The sequence below is a fragment of the Etheostoma spectabile genome, chromosome 2 (genome assembly GCF_008692095.1).
Source record: "Etheostoma spectabile isolate EspeVRDwgs_2016 chromosome 2, UIUC_Espe_1.0, whole genome shotgun sequence".
Classification (NCBI taxonomy): Eukaryota; Metazoa; Chordata; class Actinopteri; order Perciformes; family Percidae; genus Etheostoma; species Etheostoma spectabile.
Window position 1 is genome coordinate 21,234,276 of NC_045734.1, and position 24,698 is coordinate 21,258,973.

Consider the following 24,698-nt stretch of genomic DNA (forward strand, 5'->3'; position numbering starts at 1 on the left):
TTCTCCATGTTTTTCCAACAGGGGATTGTCTGCTGTTGTCTCCTTTTTATTTGTATTAAAAATAAAACTGATAGAAAGACAGAAAGCTTGTTTTTACCATGCCAACTGCTATGTCGTCAGTCTGACTCCTAACACAATGACTTGAGGCGCCTCCTGGTGGCTGTTTTTAGTCATTGCATGGGGATAATTTGTCAACAGCTATTAAAAAAAACAGCATTTCTATTTTGTTGCTAATGGGCTTTTGGGCTGATGTGTGCTCAACCAGCTGTTACAAATTTAATCATGTTCCTTAATCATACAGTGTTGTTATGTAAGAGCAAATAAGTCTGCATGTTATTCTGAAGGTGCAGTTTCTCCCGCCCTGTGTGTTGTGAGGGAGAGCAGCTGCTTTTATCTTACATTTGGCCCACTTTTTCCACCCCCCCTTCTTTGCATTTTGCAGCAAAACATCCAAATAATATGTATTATGTATTTTGTCAATTGAGATTTCATCTCTAATGTCTTTTTAACCTTACAAATAAAACCAAGCCTGCAGTTTTTTATATTGTTCTTTACTCAAAAGAAAGCACTCAAAAGAATGACAATTACAAATAGACCTAAAAGAACAAGGAAAAGATTACAATTTAAAGGAAATCTCCATGTGGTACACAGCCGTGTTGGAGTGAAACTAGTAACAGTTCAGAGGGCTGAAAAGGCCGCGGTGGCAATAAATGGAACAGAAAGCTACCATTAAATGATTTGAGGAGAACACCATGGTTGTGTTCAGTTGATTAATTCCTAATGCAGCCCTAACAAATAAAATCAAACTTGTTTCTTTAATGAACGTAGTATAGTACAATAGAGAAAAAAATGACAGTACAGTATACAGTAGTGCAGTACAGTTCAGTGACTAAACATGGTTGAATCCATGCTCAATAAAACACTATGAGAGCACCCTTCTTTCTATTCTATTGTCCCACTAAAAATAAACTTCCTGACACGATACTGACCTACACTGGTTTAACTGTAAAAACACAGCACAGCAGTTTGAATCTCAATCTTCAGACTTCGCAAACAACAAAGAAGACAAAAGAGTGGCAGCATGTCCTGTATCACTGGAGGAGTAAAATCGCTGCCAGCCCCTTTCTCTGAAGAAAAACAACTTGAATAAATAATGTACAAACTTAAAAACAGTGAGAAAAACAAACAAAACAAACATTCATTTTTCAGATTTCATAAATATGGAAGGTTACATAGACGTCTTGGATTCTTTTTTTGTCTTCTGTTCTCATGTTTTGGAAGTTTGTTCATTTAAGTTTGACATTTATCACATTTTGCGGACACAATAGCATCAGATGGAAAGTTGACTTCGAGCCTCTTTTTCTACTTTTGTTTTCTTACCAAACCATTAAAATTTCCCTTTTCACAAACCGTTTTAACCTACCTAGATACCAGAAGGGTAGAAGATGTACTAGAGAGTTGGGTAGATATTATATATTATATCTATATTTCTGTCAATTACAGTAAAAGACGTCCATTTGGTACTCCACGCAGGTAAAAGCGCTAAGAAGCATTCTGACTCAGGTCGTTTCTATTCTTTCCCTGCTCTCCACACACTTAGTTCTGAAAATCACAGCAGTGAGGATTATAGCAGGAAACCCTCTGGCTGCTGCTGCCATCTGCTTCTTCTGTTCCTTCTCCTGCACCGCGCTCCTCCATCTCAATGCTTCCTCCAGCGATTCTTGGGTTTCTCCTCACACCCGGGACCCTCACAGGTGCCAGGGAGTGGAGGCGGAGGTGCGGGAGCAGCCTTCGCTGGGGCAGGCGTGTCTGCGGCCTTGCTGACACTGCTGAGCAGAGCCGGGAGGTCATTTGAGATGGCCCTCTCTATCTTCTCCAGCAGGCAGCCGCCGGTCCAGCTGCAGTGGGAGGAGAGCTGCTTGAAGCTGGAAACCGGGTTCACACCAAAGAAGTCTTGGTAGGCCTCCTTGTTGGGCAGGTCGAACTTGCTGACATTGGTTTTGGCTAGAATGGATTTGAAGATGTAGTACTTGTCCGGGTCATTGACAATGTCTTGGAACACCTCGTAGGGGTCGCTGAACCAGCCCAGCTTGTCGTAGTAGGTCTGAAGATAGCGGTCCACCAGCAGGGCGTGGATGCGCACACGGATGCCGTGCTGGCGGATGAAGGCGATCTTGTTCTCCATCTGATTCTCAATCACCTTCCGGGGAGGAGAGAGAGAAAATACAAATCGTAGAGATGATGTGCACTGCAATTGTTTTGTGACTTTTTATTAATTTAGTATTGAAAATAACTTAAGATGTATCTCAGAGACCTCATGAGTGAACTTTTGAAAAACAGAATCAGAAAGATTCAAAGGCCAGAGACTGCCTCAGTAGTTTCCCTATGTGGAGTTTGCCTTGGTGATTGGTGCATGTACACAGTACAAACAAACATATTAAACATTAATAAGAATAAACAATAAATACAGAGAAAACAAAGTCACTACAGTTTTAAAGAATTTTTTATGGAGATTTTTCCTTTCTTTAGAACAGCTGAAGAGAGACTGGAAATGGGGAAGAGAGAGCAGGGATGACATGCAGCAAAGGGCCTCAGGTTGGACTCAAACACTGAGCTAGAGGCTGCCCCAGAATGCAATTACAAAAATCTCTTACGGTGCATCAAACCTCAAAGAATTATAGCCTACTGTCAACCAGAACAAGTCAAGAAGTGATCACATACCTGGTTGAGGTCGTCCAGCAGAGAGATCTCCTCCTTCATGAAGAGCTCCCGGCTGGTGTCTGCAGCGTAGTCCTGAGGCCAGAAGGAGCTGACGTACACCCGGGGAGGCTCTGTGACGTTGATCAGGGGTGCCATGCTCCAGAACAAGGCACCGTAGACCCTCATCAGGTTCTGGGTGGAAAGACTGTCGGCTTTGTTGAGGATGAGGCGAATCTGGGACTCACGGCCCTTCATCTGCTTGAAGAGCATCTCTAGCTCGGCACCCACGTCCAGCTTCGTGGGATCAAACACCTGGAAGATCAGATCGGCTCGATCTATGAACCACTGGCACACCTCGTTGTAGGGGTAACCTGAAGAAGAGGGAGGAGACACAGTAGATACAAAAAGATACACGTTTTAGCTGTGTTAAAAGTCCCAAAGCAGCATGATTGACACATTGGACATTTCACATATGAAATGTCTTTTTTTGTTGTTAACAGAAATAAGTGTAGCGTATCATCCGCTCTTCTAAGAAGGTGAGTGGCAATGACAATCTGCCATATCGCTCCTTTTTTTCTATTTAAAGCTATTATCTTTATATATTTGTGTCTACATTTATTATTTATTTCATATTGATGTTCAATATGTTTGTTTGTTTATGTATGCAACAACTGCCAAGGCAAATCGCTTGTAAGTGTTACTTACTTGGCAATAAACCCTTTTCTGATTCTGATTCTGATTCTGAGGCCAAACTCATGTTGTTAATGGGATTTCTGTTTCAGGAAGCAGCAAATATGTAATAAATGAGGTGACGTTTATAGATAAAGATTAATCAGCAGATTAAGCCCAGGCATTTAATATTGAATGCCTTTTAACCAGATGTTTCCAGGGAAACATTTAATTATAATGTGAAAACCTCCCACACTAGGCTATTATATAACTCGACAGACACAAATGGGTTTGTGAGACATGACTACTACACAGTTTTGATTTGGCTCCATCCTTTATTTTCTGTACAAAGCTTAGGGCTAAACATGTCTGTCTATGCATTATACATAAACTTAACAAACTGTATAACTTAATATTTCACACATTACCTACTGTGGGTGTGTTGTGTCTCTGTGTGTCTTTACATGTGATTCCAGGCTGTGGGTGCATTGTTTTGAGCCTGTGTGTCAGGGCTGTAGTAGGCTACTCGAGTCCGGACTCGGGGTGCTTTTCTGTTGTCTCGGACTCGTCTTGGACTCGTTGGTATTTGGACTCTGACTTGTCTCGGACTCGGTCATTGGACTCGCCAAATATTCTAGTTGGTCTTGGCTGAGTCCAGCAATATTTGCTTTTGTTCTAAAGTAACTTCCTCCTTCAAAACAAAACCACTGATGAAACGCGCTCGTTCAGAAACAAAGGCATTAGTTAAATTAAATTTCCATCTGGAACGGGCATCGAGATTGGTTGACTAGTATATGCATGGCTTCATCATTTACCTTAATCATCAGGTATCAATTATTTTATAATTTATTTTGCCACAGACACAATGTCAGTGAGCACTTTGCACCATGAATTATTTAGGCCAAGTAACAAGTTCCAGAAAGGGAACATTTTCATTTCATACTTAAAGTAAATAATATGGCCTAATTTGATCCTATGTGTTACTCTGCATTTGCTTTTATATTATTACAAATAATAAAGCAAAATTATCATCTTAAAGTAGAAGATTTTTTTCTTTTGTCTCTGTATTGACTGTCTCTCATTTGGACTTGAACCTCGACTAGTCCTGGTCTTGGACTCGACAAAGGTGGACTTGACTACAGCCCTGCTGTGTGTCATGGTTATCCCTGTCTAATGTCGGATTGATTTTGCAGATACAGTTGTAGTAAGTCTACCTACAGATAAACCATATTGGTTACTAGTAATGCTCACCTCTCTCCTGCTGCTTGCGGTTTTCAATGATGCCCGGCGTGTCAACGAAGGTGACCCTCTCCAGCAGCTTGTGGGGCATCTCGACGCCCACCAGCCTCTCCAGGAAGCCTTGGCCGAACTTCTCCAGAGGCGAGAAGGACCGTGAGCTGTCTGCTGCCATGACGATGCCCTCTATTGACCGGAACTTCTCACCGTGCATTATGACTGTGTACTCTGAGGTGGTGGGCTCAGCACCTGGTGGAGGGGTGAAGGGGCGTTCGTTGGTTTAATTTTAACCTGACACGTGTTGTTACAAATAAGGTCATTAAACTGTTCTTTTATAAAATAACGGTTAATTAACTGGCAGATTTGCCTAAACTAAACATGTATTACTGCTGCCTTAGGTAATGCCAAATGACTAGATAATTAAGCATTAATTGACACGATAACACCTTTCACATATCCTTAGTTCTAACAATAGAGGTTTATTTCATGTTTAATGACTATCATAACAATAATGGTAAGCTTATAAGCTTGAATACTTACAATTAATTACATGTTTTTACAGATTGATAAAGATAGAATTCATTCACTCTTCTTGATCAATAAAACACATTCTTCCATACACATATTGTGTTGCTGCAGTCTTGTCTGGTATGAACAGTAGCTTGAGACAGTTAACGTTAGCTAATGTTAGTTAACTTTAGATAGATATTGCTATGTAACATACATAACTGCATCACTGTGCTGACTTTAAGACTCTTTTCTTGGGTGTTACCATTTAAAAAGTAAAACAAGAAACTAACACAGCTGACCTCACCAGGAGCCATGCTGATTGTTTCCTTTTTGTGGTCACTCGCTTTCAGTCAGTTCACCTGATGATAATGTCTTTAAAGTAGGCTAGCTGACTCATGAAGATATTGGAAATGTGCAATTGCCACTTCATGTTCATAGTAGCCAGCAGTTGTTCATCAGACGTTACATAAATTCATTGGTTGTTTACAATGCATGGTGGGTCTTGGGTAATTAATAAGTGAATCACTTAGGTAATCTTATACTTAATAATAATATTAATAATATTCTAAATCTTTATTACTCTGTCGTCATAATATGGCAATAGCTGTGTCCCAAACAATCAAGTTTAAACAATGTGTGAACCTGTGTAGAGTTCCTGTGGGGTGCCGTGAAGGCCCAGCAGGTAGTTGATCATGGAGGACTTGCCGACACTCCAGGGTCCCAGGAACAAAACCATGGGCTTGGAGGTGATCTCACCATCTGCGGAGTTTGTGACAAAGACATGCGTTGAAAAAAAGGTTTGTGAGAAAAATAATGAACATGGGAAATTTGCTTGAGGAAAAAAAAAAAAGGCTGCAGTATCATAAAGCTTTTTTTCAGGTTTCCATGTTGAGCTACAATAATACCTTGAATCATATTGTTGAATACAAGGTATCTAAGTCAACTACAGCTTATCTCTGGACCGGCCAGAATACTATTTTGTGATCTTCCCTGATTTTGTCTTGTGTCATCTCTCCACTAGTAAACTGACACTGCTGTATATGTCTTCCCATTCTACACCACAAGGAGTCTCAGAGTAACATGCCACAGTTTGAAGACTTCATCATGCTCCTTAGCATAAATAATGCTTACTCCTTGCCCTCAAGTGCAATGGAACAAAGTTGTAGGGAGTCTGGCCCACACAACGTTCCCTTTGATCTTCAGCAGACAGAGTCCTTATTGTGCTTCACTGTGCGCTGCCTGGTTTGAATAATGTCAGTTCCTGGCTCCATTTCTTTTTAATGATGACTTGTTTTGTGCATCATTGTTTCTGTTCACCTCCAGTTTATTGAACTATGTGTTGTGTGCTGTGCTAGGGGACTTGTTTTGGTGGATCATTGGCTGGATAGTAATGTCGGCCACGTAACGTTCAGTATCAGCTTACTTGTTTACCATTATGCAGAATGATAATAGTCTCATATTGTACAGGGCTTGTTTTCTTTGACTTGGTGCCAGGGATATCAAAATGTCTCAGGGAAGGATTCAAAGTTCAAAAAGTGGTTGGTTGTGTGGGCCTTTAAAGCCTTTTGAGACACTGTACGTCCCTATTAACACAAACCTCATTTAATGCTATACTTTTTTAAAATCTTGGTGTGATCTACAACAGGAAGCCGAGTTACCTGTGACTTCATGCTGCCTGAGCTCGTTGTACTTGTAGGCTTGTTCCATTGGCTTGATGGCAGTGTGGTAGATGTTCAACAGCTTCTTCATAGCAGCTAAAGATGGAGCGAGAGAAATAGGGATGAAATAATTGGGCTGTTCGTTTGTTCATTAAGATCCACGTTAACTTCTGTCTGTCTTAAACAAAACCAACTCGTTCTGGGGTCTCTATTACTTTGTAGGATTATTAACTAAGCTGGAACACCCGTAACATTCATACTCACAGTACATCAAAAGGACAACAAAACATACACATATACATAACATTCATACTCACAATAAAACAAAAAATGAACACATCAGACAACATTCAACACAAGCAGAAAACCAGTCTAGTACATACAGTTGCCCACATGATCATTTATGTCTTCAATAGGCTAGTTCATAATGGAAAGACTGCATCGGACTAGGAATCATCCAGGTCATAAAAAAGAAAAAAAGAAAATGGATAGATAACTCAAAGTTCATTTCAAGATCAGTCAAAGAATCTATAGTATTCTAAGCCACTTCTTGTGTAAATAAATACAATTTTAAGTTTTAAATTATGAAAACATGTTTTATCACTTTAAAATCTTAGTTATAAATTCCATGCCGCCATTGCTTGATAATTCACGGTCCTCTGTGTAAACTAGTTCTACAGGGAGACAACAGAAAACGACTCTCTGATGACTGACGAGTACAGTATTGAGTTCTATCTAAAAAAGGAGTTTAGGCTACTTACTGAGGAATAATGTAACCTACTTTTCACATTTAACCGGGCCAAACTATTATTCATTGAACTTTCTATAATGTAACGGTGAGAAGACAATTTTGACAAGAGTGTTATTAAGGCTCTTGCTAAAATTCTTGATTACAACAATTCCTTTGGCAGTGCATGATGAATGCCCTCGAAAAGTTTATTGAAATAGAGTTGAGGTGATTAGAAGACCGGCTCTGCTGCAGCTCTTTGGCCTCTCTGAAATGAGCCAATCTGGTTTAAGAGAACAGAGAGGCTTTCATGGCCGAGGACAGAGTAACACATTTGCACTGATTAATCACCTTCCTCAAGATGTGTCTGCAAGCTCACACGCATACACACATGTAAACAGTACACCCACTTACACATAACAGCCTAAGGACCTAGACATCATGAAGTAATTTTCAGAATAGTTTCTGCCGAAAATCCCCCCAAAATGTCTCAAACTTCCTTTCATTCACAAACACATCTGTTTTTCTTTTTCATTGACAAAGTCGCTGTACACATTCTTCGTTTCAATACAGAACTTCAAGCATTTCCACACAGCAAAAGTCTGACAGACATTGGAAACTGTGGGCAGCACAGCAATGTTATCATTGAACATCCTAGTTTTGATCAGTAAGATGTGGGTATGTGTGTATGTCGGAGTGTATAATGTGTCATAGTTGGACTGAGGTGCTCTGGGTCATTTCATTGCATTTCAAGCAGAGAAATTCTGAACCACATATTGTCTTACATACATTTTAAGATGTCTTTGTTCCTCACCTGAGAACTCTGTTGAGGGTTCAGTAGCCAATCGCAGCGTGTCCTCAATGTGGGCGCGGTCCCTCAGTTTGGGGCCTGCTGCTTCATCTTTCTTATGTTCTGATTGGAGGATTAGACTGTTGGTCAACTGTTAAGGTCAGAAGGCCTGACATGCATTCACCTGTGACTACAGGAAAGTAGCAATGCTCAATCTAACATAGATGGCCTGGAACACATGTTTGTAGTCTTCTATGGCACACACAGGAAATTACAATGTATCTGTGAAATGGATCACGTGCTAATTTAGTTAGTAAAAACTCAGCTGACATGGTTACAAAATAAATGCGTGTGAGTGAGTTGTGAGTGACCAAGCCATCTGGGCCGAGTACAGGCCCAACTGTTATATCAGGCTGTTGTCCATCTAACTTTCTATTCCTTTCCCCAGCTATTTTGGTTTGTTTATTTCTGTACCAGAGGTTGTTGCTAATTCCCCTTTAGCTACAGCCAGTGTCATATTCAGGGGGCTCTGCATGCCAGGGAGAGAAGGATTGAGACCTTTGCTGTCATTTCACGGCCCATCTCGGTTAAATGTCCAGTTAAACACAAATCATTATTTAATCATAAGGCATACTTTATATATATAGCTATATACTGTACATGGCTATGTGTGAACAATATCTAGGTCACTAAAAAGCCATTTTGTGTTAAGAGGTTGTAAAGAATCCTTTTGCCTGGTGTTAACCATCCTCTGAATAAGTTGATGATAAATTCATTTTGGTCGGGATGCCCCACAGGTAATTTCTAAAACTTAAGATCATCAGAGGGGTCCTCAGTGTGGAATAGGATGCTATCTTAAAGGACAAAGCATTAAAGGAAAAAGCAGTTATGATGAGGATAAACCTCAGCTGCAAAGATTTACACATTTTATTGCTCTATAAAACATATATGACTGATTTATCAACTATTAATGAAGCCATTAATTACAACTTAGAAACCAATACTGAAGTGTGCCTTGTTGGAGAGCAGTTATAAATCCTTTAACAACAGATGTTCATATAAAGTTTACAAATTCTTCTAGAATTCATTATTTATTTCTGTAGTTGTCAAAGATTTTTCTTCTCTCTTTTTGTGCTCCTCTGTTTCTCTCTTTCCTATACAAAGAGGTATTATCCTTGTTTTTTTAAAGTAAAAAATTGTACAAACATTGTATTATATGTGTCTTATTGGCCTTCTTGGGATTAAGATTTCTAATTTCTGTCTTTTTTTATCCCATATCTTTTTGTTGCCAAAAATAATTGTGTCTTTGTGTACACGATTTCTTGATATGTTTATTCTTTGCTCACAAGTTAATAACTAATTCACAACAGGACAGCTTCAAATATATTTAGTTTTGTCATCTCTAATTCAAACTCTGAGGATAAAGGGACAAAATATAAAAGCATATGCCTGTTGAAATCTTTTACGGTGGATTTCCAAAGAACTTTTAACAACGCCATAAAAAACGATAAAACACATCACATTGAACAAATTAAATGACACTCAAGTGTGATAGATAAAGTGTTGAAGTGATATCAGAGTAAGAGATCGGAAACTCTTTAACCACTCAGCCATCACTTTTTCATAGCAGGTGCCAACACCCAGATGTCAGATAATGGCATGCTTCCTCATTACAGAAGCGGTGACTGGATGGAGACAGATATACTGTAACAGGATCCCTGCTGCTCTACTTCTACCTCGCTACTCGGACTGTCTGACAGAATGAATGCAAGACGTTGGCCTCTGGTGTCAGTGAAACGATTGAAGTTACCTTCTGCTACAGCTTTCTCTTGTGAGGTGACAGGAGAAGAACTTAAATTCTACAAAGTCATAAGTTAAACTTATGACACATAAACCTAGATGATGTTGACTTTGTATACCTTTGGTTTGGGACTGTGCAGGCTCCTCTGCAGTCACCTCTTCCACTGTCACCTCCTCGACATCAACAGGGGCCTCCTCCACCACAGGAGCCTCCTCAACAACATCTACCAATGCCTCCTCCAATTGTTCCCCTTCCACAGCCACATCCTCTACAGATTCTGGTGTGACCTCCCCCACAACAGGCTCTGCCTCCACTTCTGGTTCTGGTTCCGGCTCTGCAACCACTTCAATCTCAGGTTCTGGTTCAGGCCTCGTAGTCAACTCTGGTTCTGGTTCTGTATCTGTAGACACCTCTGGTTCTGGCTCTCTTGTCACCTCTGGTTCTGGTTCTGGCTCTGCAATCACCTCTGGTTCTGGTTCTGGTTCTGCCTCTGTAGACACCTCTGGTTCTGGCTCTCTAGTCACCTCTGGTTCTGGTTCTGGTTCTGGCTCCGCAATCACCTCTGTTTCTGGTTCCGCCTCTGTAGACACCTCTGGTTCTGGCTCTCTAGTCACCTCTGGTTCTGGTTCTGGTTCTGGCTCTGCAATCACCTCTGGTTCCGGTTCTGCCTCTGTAGACACCTCTGGTTCTGGCTCTCTAGTCACCTCTGGTTCTGGTTCAGGCTCTGCAATCACCTCTGGTTCTGGTCCTGGCCTTGCAATAACCTCTGGTTCTGGTTCATCCTCAGATTCCGCCATCACTTCTGGTTTTGTTCCCTCGGGTTCAGAGTGTGTTTGAGGAAGTTCAACTGGTTCTTCTTCTGGTTCAGATTCAGCCACTGCAACCTCTTCCTCAGCTGCGTCCTCGGCAGTCTCATGCATGACAGTTTCCACACTTTCCTCCTCATTGGCTAACTCTGTATCCTTCTGTGTGTCTTCACCTTCTGGTTCCTCAACTGCTTCTTCCTCAGACGCAGCAGCTCCTTCCTCTTCTGCAACTTTTTCCTGAGGTTCACTCACTTCCTCTTCTTCTTGGTGTAAGTCCTCCTCTGCTTCTCCCTCACCTTCCTCGATTTTCTCTTCCTCAACCTCAGCTACCCCCTCTTCCTCTGATGATGATGTATCCTCATCTACTTCATCCTCCTCCACACTTTGATCTTCAGCCTCCTCCTCAGGTGTCGCCTCCTCTTCTTCTACCTCTTCTTGGGAAGTAACCTCATCCTGCACTTCTTCTCCATCACTTGTTACCTCCTCAGTGGAAGCATCCTCCTCCACAGGAGCTGCCTCAGCCTCCTCCTCTTCATGTTCTGAGCTTAAAGCCGTCTCTTCTACAGCTGATGGGGGTTTGCAGGGCGGGCACATGGCCCTTTCCGGGGCAGGGGTGTCATTGGAGGAGCTCTGGCTGGCGTGCTCCTCTGTTGTGTCACATCCACAGGAGAAGAAGTCTCCCTCTGGCTGCTGGAGCTGCAGACGCACCAGAGGCTCCTCATCGTGGATGGAGGATCCTGCCAGGAGAACCAAGAGGAGGAAATGTGTAATTAGACAAGATAACTTTCTGTGATTTTGTCTTTTTCCAAAAACATTTAGAATGTATGGGAGTATTTGATCCGCACCAAGACAAATAAGATCTTAGGTGTAAAAATGTTAAAAATCATTACTGTTTAAAACACAGATTATCATTATCTCTTTAAAGGAAAATGTGTAGAAATGAACTGATGAATCAGACTGCATGGTGCCAACTAGCTAGATCTCTGCAGACCAGTCACCTTTGTCTGTTATGTCAGTGCTTGACCAGTGGTCAGTCACTGTGCAAGAACAGAGCATATCAAATGTTCAGCACCTCCCAGATTTAGGACTCCCATTTCAGCTCCTTGAATGGTGACACTAAAGAGTGGACTATTTGAAGCAGACGTAAAGTGGACAGTTGTGTTGAGAATCTTAAGGAAGACAGCATACTGGACAGGTTGGCTTGGAATAGAATAATGTATACATGACATACGTGTCTGACACACACACACACACACACACACACACACACACACACACACACACACCACCCCACAACACACATTAGAGAGGTTGAAACTGGACAATATTATCTGTATTATCTGTTTTGCAATAACACTGGCCTGACATGTGTGCAATCTCAAATACCACAATTATATTATTTTATTTAACTTTTCACCATTCCAAATCCTTAATTATGTATTATGTAAATAATGTATAATAACATTCCTTTATGTAAATACCGTACGTATCCATTCCTTATATTTTCTTATTTCTTGTATTTCTACACTATTTATATATTGTGCAACTACAACACGAGTTTTCCCTTCGGGGATCAATAAAGTATTTCTGATTCTGATTCTGATTCTGAATAACAGCTGTCATGTTTTAATCTAGTTCATGCATAGGAATTACCATGAAAACGGTCATCAAAAAGAAGACATTTCTATACCACATGAACAGGTCACATTGCTGCTTTTTTACTGACAATCAATCAATTAATTTGGGCTTAATGCAAGCTTAGTCCCCTCTTTATTCTCTATGTAAAATATTTCAATGTTTTAAAACTTCAACGTATGTCTGTTTTAAATTGTTTCAAGCTGTAACAACACACACAACTAAACTCAAACTAAACAATATAACAATGCTACTAGCAATAATTCTACTATATATATAAATATATATATATATATATATATATATATATATATACAATGTGCATGTTATAATGTCTAGACATAAAGCTTTTTCAAAAGCCAAAGATGGGTTCCATCTTTCTCTCAGGTCAATAAACTATAGTACAAGACACTGAGCAGCTTGCACACAGTCCAAATCACATGCAGGTGAACATAGACATCACCATCCCTCAGTATCATAGATTATAGTTACTATGGCTTCAAAACAATCCCAGCTAAAACAGGGGACTCCCTCTCTATTACATGCATACATGTAATCTACACTTGATACTCTTTACAATCACTGTGTACATAGTGACCTTGAATTATAACTGGCAGCCTTAAGACCGAGGATGTAGTGGTACACAGTGTGATACAAGGCAGCTAAATGTATGTCTACAGTTCATGTTACAAGATGGGGTCAGTGTGTGGGAGGTAGACATAGGCAGGTGTCACGGGTTTCACATGATCGTAAGGCTTCTGGATCAATGCCCATCATGAACCAGTGCTGAGGAAGAGCCTAACACATGATAGCTTTAGATACTCTTACTATTAGTTTATTTATCAGGGACCATGCACAGTTCAAGCCCTGTACTAGAGTTAGCTATGCAGCTAATTTACGTCTGTGGTTTCACGCTGTAAAACCTGCAAAAACTGATTTCTTTGGCAACCTGGGGGCAAGCGCTGATTTGTGAACAACTCATTGACATTTTATTCAACTTGTTAGCAAACAAAAGTTGATTATTTGCAACATTATCATTTACTCTGTGTGTTTGAGGTCACCTAATGAATGTAAATCCAATATTCTGCCTGATTCACAAGCTCTTGGGGGAAATATCTAGCTCTTAAACTGCAAAATGCTCCACTATGTTCCCCAGCTAGTCTCCATCTGTCTGTTTGGTGCTGGACAGGAAGCACAGTGGGTTTTTAGAGCTTTTCACCAAAAAAGAGCTCTCACTAATTAGTCAGGTTAAAAATAGATGGAGCTACAGCCTACTGGATATTAGTGGTGACACTGTTTTGGCAACCATTTTGTCTTTTTGTACCAAAGAAAAGCACTGGCAAAATGAATATTTAACAAAAGGTGGCTCGTTTCCATTCATGTGTTCCAGTTCCAGGGTCTGGGTATTGTGCATGCTGCTTCACTGACAAGGTGAACTGCATAAATGAGACCTCATTAGTGTCATTAGTTACACCTGTGCTTTTCCCCCTATCATGTTTAAAAATGTCCACTGTGAAAACCTCTAAAGCAACAGCGTTAAAATGAATTAAGTCCAATCATCAGACCAGTATCATGACAACTTTAAGGGGATGCTACACCACAATCTGAAATTATAAACGAGCTAATAATATGCTTACATGACATGTCAAGGTGCACTACCAATGGTTTTGTCTATGGACATTGCACACACAGTAGTGTGGCTATCAGTCACATTCTGTTTTAAAAGTGGATGTGAAAGTACTAGTGTAAATCCTTGAAGCTGAGCCCACCAAACTATGATCGTCTGCTTCTGAGTCGGGATACATTAGGCTAGATGGAAGGCTTAATCTAGCTGTCCTAAATGATGCTAGCAGGATGTATTTGTCACAAGATCCTCCATGGCGGCTCTTTTTTGCTCTATTTTAAGGACCTAAATCACACATCAAACAATGTTCTCATGATGTCACTTGTCACTTCTTCTATGTCGAAGCTTTGTTAGCTTATCACCTCCTGAGGGGATTGTCAGCATAAGTGACCAGAGAACATCAAGTTTATATTCAAATTCAGCCTTTGCCATTTGAATTCTGTACAAAGACATAGTGCTATAGCATAGTCTGTGTTGTACCATGACCAGCAGCAGCAGCCAAGATTCTGAATTGTGTTGGTGACGATGAGTTGCCAACATTAAGAGACATTAGGTCAGTTCCTAATGACTGATGACTTTAATAAAGTAAGTATGCTAAATAATCTGTGATTTAGTTCTCACTTTGATTCATTAATTGCCTGGTTTATGTAGGAAAAAAATCTGTGTGCACCTTTATGTGATGATTTAGGATAAAATCATACAACATAAACTGTATAACAACTGATAAATACTGTAAAGTAACCGTGAGGCCTTTGCAATCTTACGAGCTGCTTTTACTCTGCTGGTTTTCTGTACACTGTATGCCTTAGGATAATTGTGACGATATAGTGGAGAGATAATTTTCTTATGTGGTAGTGATGGCAAAATTTAATCAAAGTTAACATAGTAAGAAAGAGTGGGTAAGGAAATGTAAGACAGAATACAAGTGAAAATAAAAAGGGAATGCCTTAGATGTGTTTTGTTCAGTTTAACATTATAAAATGCTATCTATCTCAGCATCCACTGGAAGGATTGGCCCAAACCTTTGTTTGGACATTCAGGTTGAATCGTAATAACTTTGATTATGCCTTAAAGTTTCCTTTAACACCATCTTTGGGTTGACATTTCAATTTATCCACGACTTTGGTACATGACCAAACCCTTGGTGAACATGGCAAACACAAAACCCGGTAAACATCAGCACGTTAGCATTGTTTTTGGAAGCATATTAGCATGCTGACGTTTGCATGGCTGTAGATTCTTGTAGTTTTGTTAGCTTACATATAAAGGTCATTTTCCCATGGCCCTGCGTAGTAATCAAACTGTGGTGCTGTCAGTCAGGTATAGCAGATGGGATGGTCGCAGTTACATATTACTGGATGTGCGTTCATTGAGGCCTCGAGCTACTGTGAGCTACAACAGAACAAGCCACTGAATAATGCAGAGGTGGACAAATACCCATTATTTATTTTGGGCTCTTGGGGGAAGCGAAAAAACTCATTTACATTATATTGACATACCATCACCTTATAAAGTTGAAATGGCAAATGTTCACTGTTGCTCATTTTTGCATCCAGCAGACATATAGCAACATAAGTATTGCTTTTGTAGTTTTGTTATTTTCCTCCAGATGAATTTTAGGCTAATATTGACTCTTCTTTTTGCTCTGTTTTGTTCTCCACCAAATCAAAACCAATGATGTGCTGTACCTCTTTAGCTGCTGAATGTTCCACTAAATTCAACAGCGAATCTTCAACTTTGTCGGTTTGTTGTTTAACACTGGGCAGATAGTGTAAACTTTATTTATTTTTTTTGTTGATAAGTGTAGCTTCAAAATGAATATAATATACATCCTGCGCAATTATTTTTGTGCACTACTATTGTTGGTCCTGAACACTGAACCGAGTGTGTGCCACTCTGGAGGTTCCTCACCCGGCTGTTGGTGCACTGAGGTCTAGGCAGAGCACAGTGTCACAGGGAGTGGAGCGGGACAGGTGTCTGGGTGCTGCCTGATGGTACATCTCTGAGACAGAAATAGTCCCACAATGAGTCAGAGGGTGAAAAGGAGGGATAATTCCACTTCTATTTTCAGGGAGGGTGGCGCTCTTCTCCTCCCTGTGATTGTCATGAGGCTGGCCTGAAACTCTGCTGCACTATTGCTCACATTCTCCTGCAACAGTGTGCGGCTGTGCATGACTCAGTATGTCTTTAAAGAGCAACAACTGATAAAAATGCACCCTGCTTGCTCTGTGACTCGAGCATAGCCTTGATGAATGATGCATTAATATGCTCAAACACATCAGTGCCTAAAGCAGGAACGCGCAGGAACGCACAGGAACACAAACATGCAGCCAACAGTGGGTTTGCATTTCTGGTTAATATGTAAAAAAATAAATTTGCTTCCACCTGTGCATTTATACTTATTGATTAAGGCTACACACTCTTTTTTTCTTGTTAATAAACATGTAACACTCATCTGTTTATCTCTTCATCATGTTTACTATTTTTGTCACACTTTCTGAGACCTGCCCACACACTTACACTAATCTAAATGCATTGTGTCGAGGTGGGGGGTTGCCACTTCCGCTCTGTCACTACTTCAATATGTTTCCATTTACTTTTACCTTTTGAATAGTACTTGATTATCCAGTTATATAACTTTAAACAGTCTAACTGTTGGGCTGCTGAACTCTGATCCTACATGGCGTTTGCTGTGCCCTCTCATGCCTGTTTTAGCTGGGACATCCCCTGGACATGGACCCTGCTGACTGGAATGACAGATTAGCAGCTCTGCAGACTTAGTGAGAGCAGAGTGGGATTGATGGATGAACCATCTAATGCAGCACTGACTTTTGCTGTAGACATGAAGGGTAGTTTGAACCTATGTATGATTTTATGATTGCTTCAAGCATGTGCAGCTCAGTAATAGCTCTTTGTGTGCGTATGTACATGATATAGATGTGTGTGAATTCCCCAGAGTCTTAGAGATGTGTATCAATGTGGTGACCACAGTATCTGGTGACTTTGTCTGAGTGACGCCTGACACCTGACTATGGCAACTTGCAGGGGCCGAAATGAACCAGTAGAAGGACAGACAAGGATATTCTCTGCCTCAATAACTAAGCACAACAAGTTATTTTCCTTAAACATGGGCAAACAAGCAGAGCGACAGCTGGGATGTATACAATTCTATAGTTTCATTATGTATAACTAGTGTCATAGCTATAATTTCCGATTGGCTCAGTTAAAAAATGTATTTGTTGATCTGTTGTGAAATGAAAGGTAAGTCTGTAAAACATCAAACGACTGTAAAGTGCCAAGATCTTCACTTGGGCACTGACTGAGTTGCACACATGAATGCAACTTCTGTGAGAAGAGAGCCAAGCCGAAATAGATCCAGTGGGGAAAACTAATAATTTCTGCCAGCTTTTGCCTTTGCTGCAGCAGAGAGCGTCTCTTTGTCGTGAGTCCAAGTCAAGTCAAGTCAGTGCCGTCACGGTTTTTCTCTCCAGGGCAGAGAGCATAAGCAGCAGCAGACTGACGGAGCAGTCTCCATCAGCTGGTGTAACTTTAAAAATCAACCACAAAGCTTCACATTGCACCATGATAACATACAGTACCCTTTTTTCCTGCCCAATCAGCTGAGTTTACGTAAACTGTGGTACGTATAGACGTTGGTCAACATTTAAAACAGATTCCAACCCAAATCAGGTCAATTGGCAGGGAGCAAAATAATCAATCCATACGTACAGAATGGAACTTGTTTAGGTGCACGTTTATACCTAAACTCAATAAAAAAAGAAATATATTAATTGTTTAACATTTCCTTCATTAATGACCTCTAAAACATTTTCCACAGCCAACTCTCAGCAAGACTTACACAGCTCTGATACGTTCAAAGACACAGACCAACCAAACATATGTAGATATCCAACCGCAGTTGATCAGCATTTCCATTTAACATATCAACATTTACAAAAAAAAACTCACTTAAATGCACCCCACAACATTAAAACCCTAAAATATTAATATAGTATAAACCCAAGCCCTCCACCATACCTGCATCTGACAGGGATAGTAGAGACAGCAAGCAGCACACAGACAGCAGCGACTTCATTTTGGCTGCCAGGGGCCTTCCCCTCTTCTCCTCCGGCTATATATACTGTTCTGGCTGAAGGTTAGAGGGCATGCCAGTGGAGGTGGTGCTCAGAAACTGCAACCATATCAGCCATTGTGTGTCATAGCAGATGCCTGGCTCCATCAGCAATGTTGAGAGCAGAGAGAAGCAGGAGAAAAACTGGCTTGTATTTTTTTTTTAATCACTAAATTGTGTATAGTCATTTATAATGAGCTTATATATGCAGATTTAAACTTCTAATAATCAATACTATCCAGTATAGTATATTCATTGCTTTCTACACCAATGTTCAATGACAAAAAAAGTAACTATATTTATCCTAAAAGGATGAAGGAGGCCTGCGTGGCACCTGTGTTTAATGTGAACTAAAGGTTGGGCTTCTCTCTGCTGCTGCCGAAAGAGTCGCTGAATGTCGCTTCCTGGTGGACAAAATTGGGTAATTCCATGCATAAGTAATGCAGAGGAAGCAGAAGGGTGTAATAAAAAAAGTACAAATTTTTATTATTTTTTTCATCTTTACAAAGGCCTGTTTACCCAAGTTTTTATAAACAAAATATAACAGCTTCTCATCGACCTGGACTGATGGGAAAAACAAAAATATAAAAACATTGCTTGTCACCAAAAATGGAAAGCCGGACAAGAAAGACAGATGAAAAGACAGTAAAGCAGAACACAATAAAAAGCTGGTGACTCATGTCACAGCAAAGTTTATAAAAATAAATGGCAAAAAAAGTCTTCCTCATCATTGATTCAGGCAGTACAGAACAGCAAGTGCTTCATATCAAATATCTAAAATTCCACCTAAAGACAGCAGTGCTGCATAACAATGTACAATAACATTGGTGGGAAAGGGTTTAGCTGACCAATCACAAACCTCGGCGTAAACTCAGCCTGTGGCTTACCATTTACCAGCCAAACACCAAACCCTTGAAAAAGGTTTCACAAAGAAAACATGAGAATGTCCCACCATGTTTGGCATGAGAAATACTAGCTACTCTAACCAGATATAAAACTGATGTCAGTGAGTGAAGTGTCCAAACATCTCACACATGACGGTTTCACACTGAACGCATCATTCACGTGTTTATAAAAAAAAAAAAAAACCTGCAGAAAAATAAGTCAAAAACCAAAGCCTGCTTTAGACAAGAGAAAACAGCAATTAGTATCATGCATTCAATTGGCAACAGAACATATAAGAGATCAAAAGACAGATACAAATCCAAATAAAAAGGAATGTTTACAGCATCAAGTCAGCATGTCAAATCGAGTGTGACAGGAGGGAGGCTCGAAGCAGGGATTTCCAGTCAAATTCCAGAGAAATATAAGCAACTTAACATGAGGTGGACAGACTTGAGGAATTAGGGAGAGATCTGCATTTCAGTTCAGTGCTTTTCACTATTTGCGGCACCTGATGCACTGAAACCATACTTTGAACTATACTACAGTACAGAATGTGCTTAGTTTTCCAACTAAAGCTGCTGATCTACGTGAGCTCTCTTCCTTGAATTTCTTTTCCAAAGTGATGCTTTTTAGACTCAAGTTTTGTTTTTTCCCCCCATTTATGTGATCACATCTCACAATGAGATAACATCTGTAAGCAGACACCACTCCTCCCTGCTCCCCCTACTCTCTAAGCAATTCCAAGATGGGGAAAGGACGCAGACATTTAATAAACGTGATCAAAAGTGTCAAGTTACATGACGGGTTTGGGCCTCGGCTCGCTACTAATCAGCAGAGCACCAGGTTGACAAAACAGCACCTTGCAAGCAGATACTACATTCTTTGATACAAGCATGTTAAGTTTCATATATATATACTGTAGGTGTAATGTACACAACTATCAACGGTGCATAGATAACTTCACCTCATGTATTAATGACACCAACAAATGGACTGAAAATGGAATTGCATAAATGCTGAAAAACTAGTGCATAGTCACTGAAATCAACAAACCAAGACCCGAAGATAGACTGGGAGTCTTTGGAGAAAAACCAGAAGCCTTCATGCAAACAGTGCATGTCAATTTGTTTCAGATTTTCTCATCAGCCAAACTTTTCATATTTGCATATGCAAGGACAGTTTGATTCAGTCAAATTGTCTGAGATTTATAGAGAATTAACACCAGTCACTAAAATGCTGTTTGTTTCTCAGTAATGAACCAACATTTGGTTCATTTTATTATTATTTTTTAAGTCGGAGGTGCAACAATCACCACCAGTAGATACGAAACGAGGGGGCTGACTTGGGTGGGCTTCAAATTGCAATCAGACTTTCAGAATTCATCTAAAGGCCTCCAGTTCTCAGTGAAAACCTGACTGACCTCCAATTTTAAGTTGTTAAAATTAATCTAACAAAATGCTCACCTTCGACATTCGGTAACCCTGACAGAAAGAAAAAGTTAAAAACATGAAAAACATTAAAATCAAAAGACAATCAATGTATATTGTTCAACAGCTTATTTTTAAGGGCTTATTTAGATATCAGAAACAACCTTCTTTCAAGTAAATCAGACATTTTATTTAACATCCATTATCAAATTAAGTTTGCAATTAACTTTGAATTTTTCCCTAACGTTTAATTAATTTAGAAATGCTTTTGGTTGTAGTTTTAAGTTGGGTTTCGTGGTGGAAACAAAGAAAAACATACCAATTAAGACTGGGGAAGAAATAACTCCATATCCCCTTTCAGAATTAAGAGCTGCTTGCTTATTGTGTCATTACATTCAACTCTCCACTGTACTGGCTTGATCAATTTGTAGCACAAATAATACTGTCAGCAAGCCATTGACAACAGTTAAGTGTGATACTGTGACTGTGGGTAGCACACATAACACACATGGACGGACTGATGCTGATAGCTTTTTACACGTGGAGACCCTCAAGTTTTCAAGTAGCCACAGACCGGCTCTGACATTGAAAACAACCTTACCAGGCCTCCCCTGCACGCTGACCATCCTATGTTTTTAATCTTCAGAGATTTTACAGTACAAGACTGACACAGAGCTTAACCACTGGATTTAGGAGTTTGGATAATGCCAAAGAAAGATTTTTTTGTTTTTTTTTGTTTTTTAAAGTAGTTGCGCTCCTGGAGGGAATCTTACAGTGAGTAGGTATTTTAAGTGTTTGTGTGTGTTTGTGAGTTCATGGGGTGGGGATCAGTTCATTGAGCAGTCTTCGGCCTCCGTGTCGGTGTCTGTGTCTGAGCAGGCAGTATCCATGGCGATGTGGGCAGGGCTGACGATGACTGCTCGTCTCTGCTCCTCCTCTGCGCTTGCTCTCCTCTCCTGCGCACGTTCAATGTGCTGGATGGCCTAAAAGCAGAAGGTAAAAAAAAACAAAAAAACATTTAGTCCACTGACAAACAACTCTTAGTGTTAAAACTAATAGTTTCACTGTGAAATGGTAACTTAGACCTGGCTCATCAACAATTCTTTACACAACGTCAAACAAACTCCTACCTGCACAATAGTGTCCAGGTTCTGTCTGGACGTGGACACAGTGCCCGTGTGGACAGATGGGCTCATGGTCACCACAGTGACGTGATGGTGGGGGTGCTGGGTTAGTGTTGGGGCTGGAACGATGACTGTGGGGTGGTGGGTTGGAGCAGGGGGAGTGGGAGGGGCCAGTACCTGCAGGAGAGACAAAATAGAAACTTACTGTAAATATTACTACATTTGAGACTGTTTTTAAAGATTTAAAAGGGCCAGAAGAATACCTCACTTCAGAGGGCATTTGCGTAAATCGCAGCATCTCAAGGTCAGGAAATTGCAACACAGGTGCCAAGTACGTTTTTAAGCATGGGTGTGTGACTGACCTGTGGACTGTGTGGTTGTCTGTCAGCGGCATGGATCTGCTGCAGCCGTAACAGCGTCTGGCTCTGGATGAGCGCCTGCTCCTCCTCCACCTGCTGAGTGATTACCTTCAGACGCTCTGGCTGCAGCTGGGTGTCCAGAGATCGCACCTGCACATAAACACACGGACCAACTACATTGAGAACTATTTCAGCAACAATTTAAGGGCAACTCAAAACATATCCAAGACATAGCCAATGAATCTAAAGTGTATAAATCACATAAAACAAAACAATTGAACTTACATTGATAAATTGTATTAATATAATGTATAATAAGACTTTTTTGGACAGATGAAGTCAGGGTTGTGGGAGAGAGAGGGGGATGACATTAACATATTTTAACAAAAGTAGTACAGTCAAGGTCTAATTTGGTTGTGCAAGGTTTTTTTTGCACGTTTGTTTTTCAACTGAACTCTATTGTGCAGTATTATGTTCATTTTAAAAGTCCTTAAACCAAAATATTACCCAGCTCAATTTTCATCACTACCCTACTGTTTACATTTCTCTTTCACTACCTGTTTAAGTGTCTGTTTGTCTTCACCAATTCCCTTTGTCTTAACCTCCTGTTCCGGTAGTTCCGGGAAGTCAGCTTATCAGGAATTGGATGGTGTATTGGTAGATCTGTCAACAGCACCCAGCTCACCTTGTCAGGGTGAGTGATGATCCCAAAGAGGACTCAGGCATGGATAAGAAATTGAAATGACTGGTAAAAATTAACATTTGGTCTGGTTGTTTTGTGACAAGACCATTTTATATGAGATGTGGAGAACTTATCTTATCCACATTGTCTTTGTACATGAACGCCCTGTCAACTACTACATTTTTATTTTAAGTTAAATGTATTGCTTAAAGCTTTATGCTTGCAATTTTGGTGAAGTTTTCAAACATAAAAAAAATGAACGTGGAAAGCACTCGCAGAACTAATTTACGTCGTGGTAGATATGCACGTCTGTGTGACATATAGTCCAGGTAGGGCACACACAGAAACAGCATCACAACAGCATAGAATATATGGCGTTAAATGCCTGAGAATCAAACAATTACTGTTGTTCAAAGCAAAATCCAATTACTCTAGCACAACTCTGATATGAAAACTTTTTAGGAGAAATTACAAGTGGTTAAAGATAAGATAAAAGGCTGGGATTCATGAAGAACCTTTGCAACTGGGGCTCCCTCCTTTTGTCTCACCTGTTCCTCCAGCTGCATACGAGCCGAGCGTTCCTTGTCCAGTTGCTGTCGCAGCTCTAACATTTCCCTCCTCACCTCCTCGACTTTCTCCTCCTCTAACGTGTCTGGAGACCCAATCCCTTCATCCTTCTCCTCTGCTCGCCTCCTTTTGGGCGATGAGCCGCTAAACTCCTGGAGTGACACACAGACCAGGTAAGGTTATATGTAAAATAGACATTAAATGAAATATAACATGTTTAAAACTTAAAGAGTATGTGAATGGGGGTGCTCCAAATCCAAGGCGTTAGTTGGCACAGAGTCTAATTTTTTCCAATATTAAAAAACAACTCATGCCGGTTTGGCAAGAAAACATGCCAGGTGAATCAACACACACTGCTGCACACAGATTGAGAAGTACTGTACTGTGTAACTCCTACAAGCTGTCCTAATATGTAGTTCAAATTTGGCTGAATTCTTGCATAGGTTGCAATAATCACACATATATATTTATGTGCTTCTGGTAGACCAGAGTTTTCCCTAGGTTGACTGCTTTAGCCTAGTGGAGGTGGGTGTTACCACCACACTTATATTCACAAGTTACTTTTTGAAATCCACATGAACCACTCTTCACATCAGCATAAATTGGATCAACCTCACAGCACTCATTTAAACAGAAAATATGTCACTTTTAGAGCTGGTTCCACTGTTAATCCGGTTATTTCCTTACAAGCAATGTGGCATTTCCTTTACAACGAAGTCCGGGCCGGTGCTCAATCCCCTAAAACGCTTCATTTCAACACTTTCAGCAAACCTCACGGAGACCAACGAAGTCAAAACAGCATCACTGATCTGTTTTACTTGAATATTATCTGGTCCAGCTGAGCTGAGCTGAGCTATACTACTAAGCCTGTTTGTAATATTTAGGCTACCGAGTCTATATTCTCGACCTTCCACTTTGGGGATTTCTTCGTTGCTGTCGGAAAATCCACCGGATTTCACTCATTAAGGCCTGGTATCCGTTGCCTTGGGCTTCCTTTGTGTTGGCATTTTGAACTCTGGTCGATTTATGAGAACTATGGTTGACCTTTTCTCAGATCTTTGCAGGGTAAATCCAGACAGCTAGCTAGACTAAAACAACTTTTGAACGTAGACATGTTCCACCAAAACATGTTCCTTCCGAGCCTATTTTGCACAAGGTTGCCAACAATGTTATCTTCACTTCATCGGTTTAACTGACTTTAGCCGTTTAAATAACACACTTGACTGTCGTGTTATTCCAGACATGAACTAACTACAGAGTGTTGCCTCGTTCACAGCATAGCTTTGTTACAGTTTATGGCGGTGTGCCTTTACAGAATGAATATAGGGGAGAGATAGAAAGAGAGAGATATATATATATATATATA

The 24,698-nt window shown here is 40.4% G+C and overlaps 2 protein-coding genes across 5 annotated transcripts in view; both read right to left on the reverse strand.

Moving 5' to 3' along the window:
• Positions 1–535: 535 nt before the first annotated feature.
• On the reverse strand, positions 536–18,288 carry LOC116706646 (sarcalumenin). Of its 4 annotated transcripts, none has more exons than XM_032543614.1 (10): positions 18,195–18,288; positions 11,150–11,634; positions 10,789–11,002; positions 10,210–10,548; positions 8,315–8,413; positions 6,774–6,869; positions 5,758–5,874; positions 4,621–4,854; positions 2,722–3,071; positions 536–2,200 (listed from the first exon to the last, which is right to left on the reverse strand). In XM_032543614.1, exons 1-10 carry the CDS (start codon positions 18,250–18,252, stop codon positions 1,700–1,702), a joined length of 2,493 nt encoding a protein of 830 aa, XP_032399505.1. In that variant the 5' UTR covers positions 18,253–18,288; the 3' UTR covers positions 536–1,699. The 4 variants fall into 4 exon arrangements, with proteins under 4 accessions (XP_032399505.1, XP_032399495.1, XP_032399486.1 ...); XM_032543604.1 differs by having other exon boundaries at positions 10,789–11,095; XM_032543595.1 differs by having other exon boundaries at positions 10,789–10,825; positions 10,856–11,634.
• Positions 18,289–18,748: 460 nt separating this feature from the next.
• The window catches only part of LOC116704589 (transcription factor AP-4), a gene marked incomplete at its 5' end in the record, with an annotated part of 14,702 nt that continues 8,752 nt past the window's right edge, over positions 18,749–24,698 (reverse strand). Inside the window, 4 exon segments of the mRNA XM_032540178.1 lie at positions 18,749–21,583; positions 21,731–21,901; positions 22,087–22,233; positions 23,314–23,484. Of these exon segments, the coding sequence (XP_032396069.1) occupies positions 21,428–21,583; positions 21,731–21,901; positions 22,087–22,233; positions 23,314–23,484 (645 nt within the window). The 3' untranslated portion in view covers positions 18,749–21,427.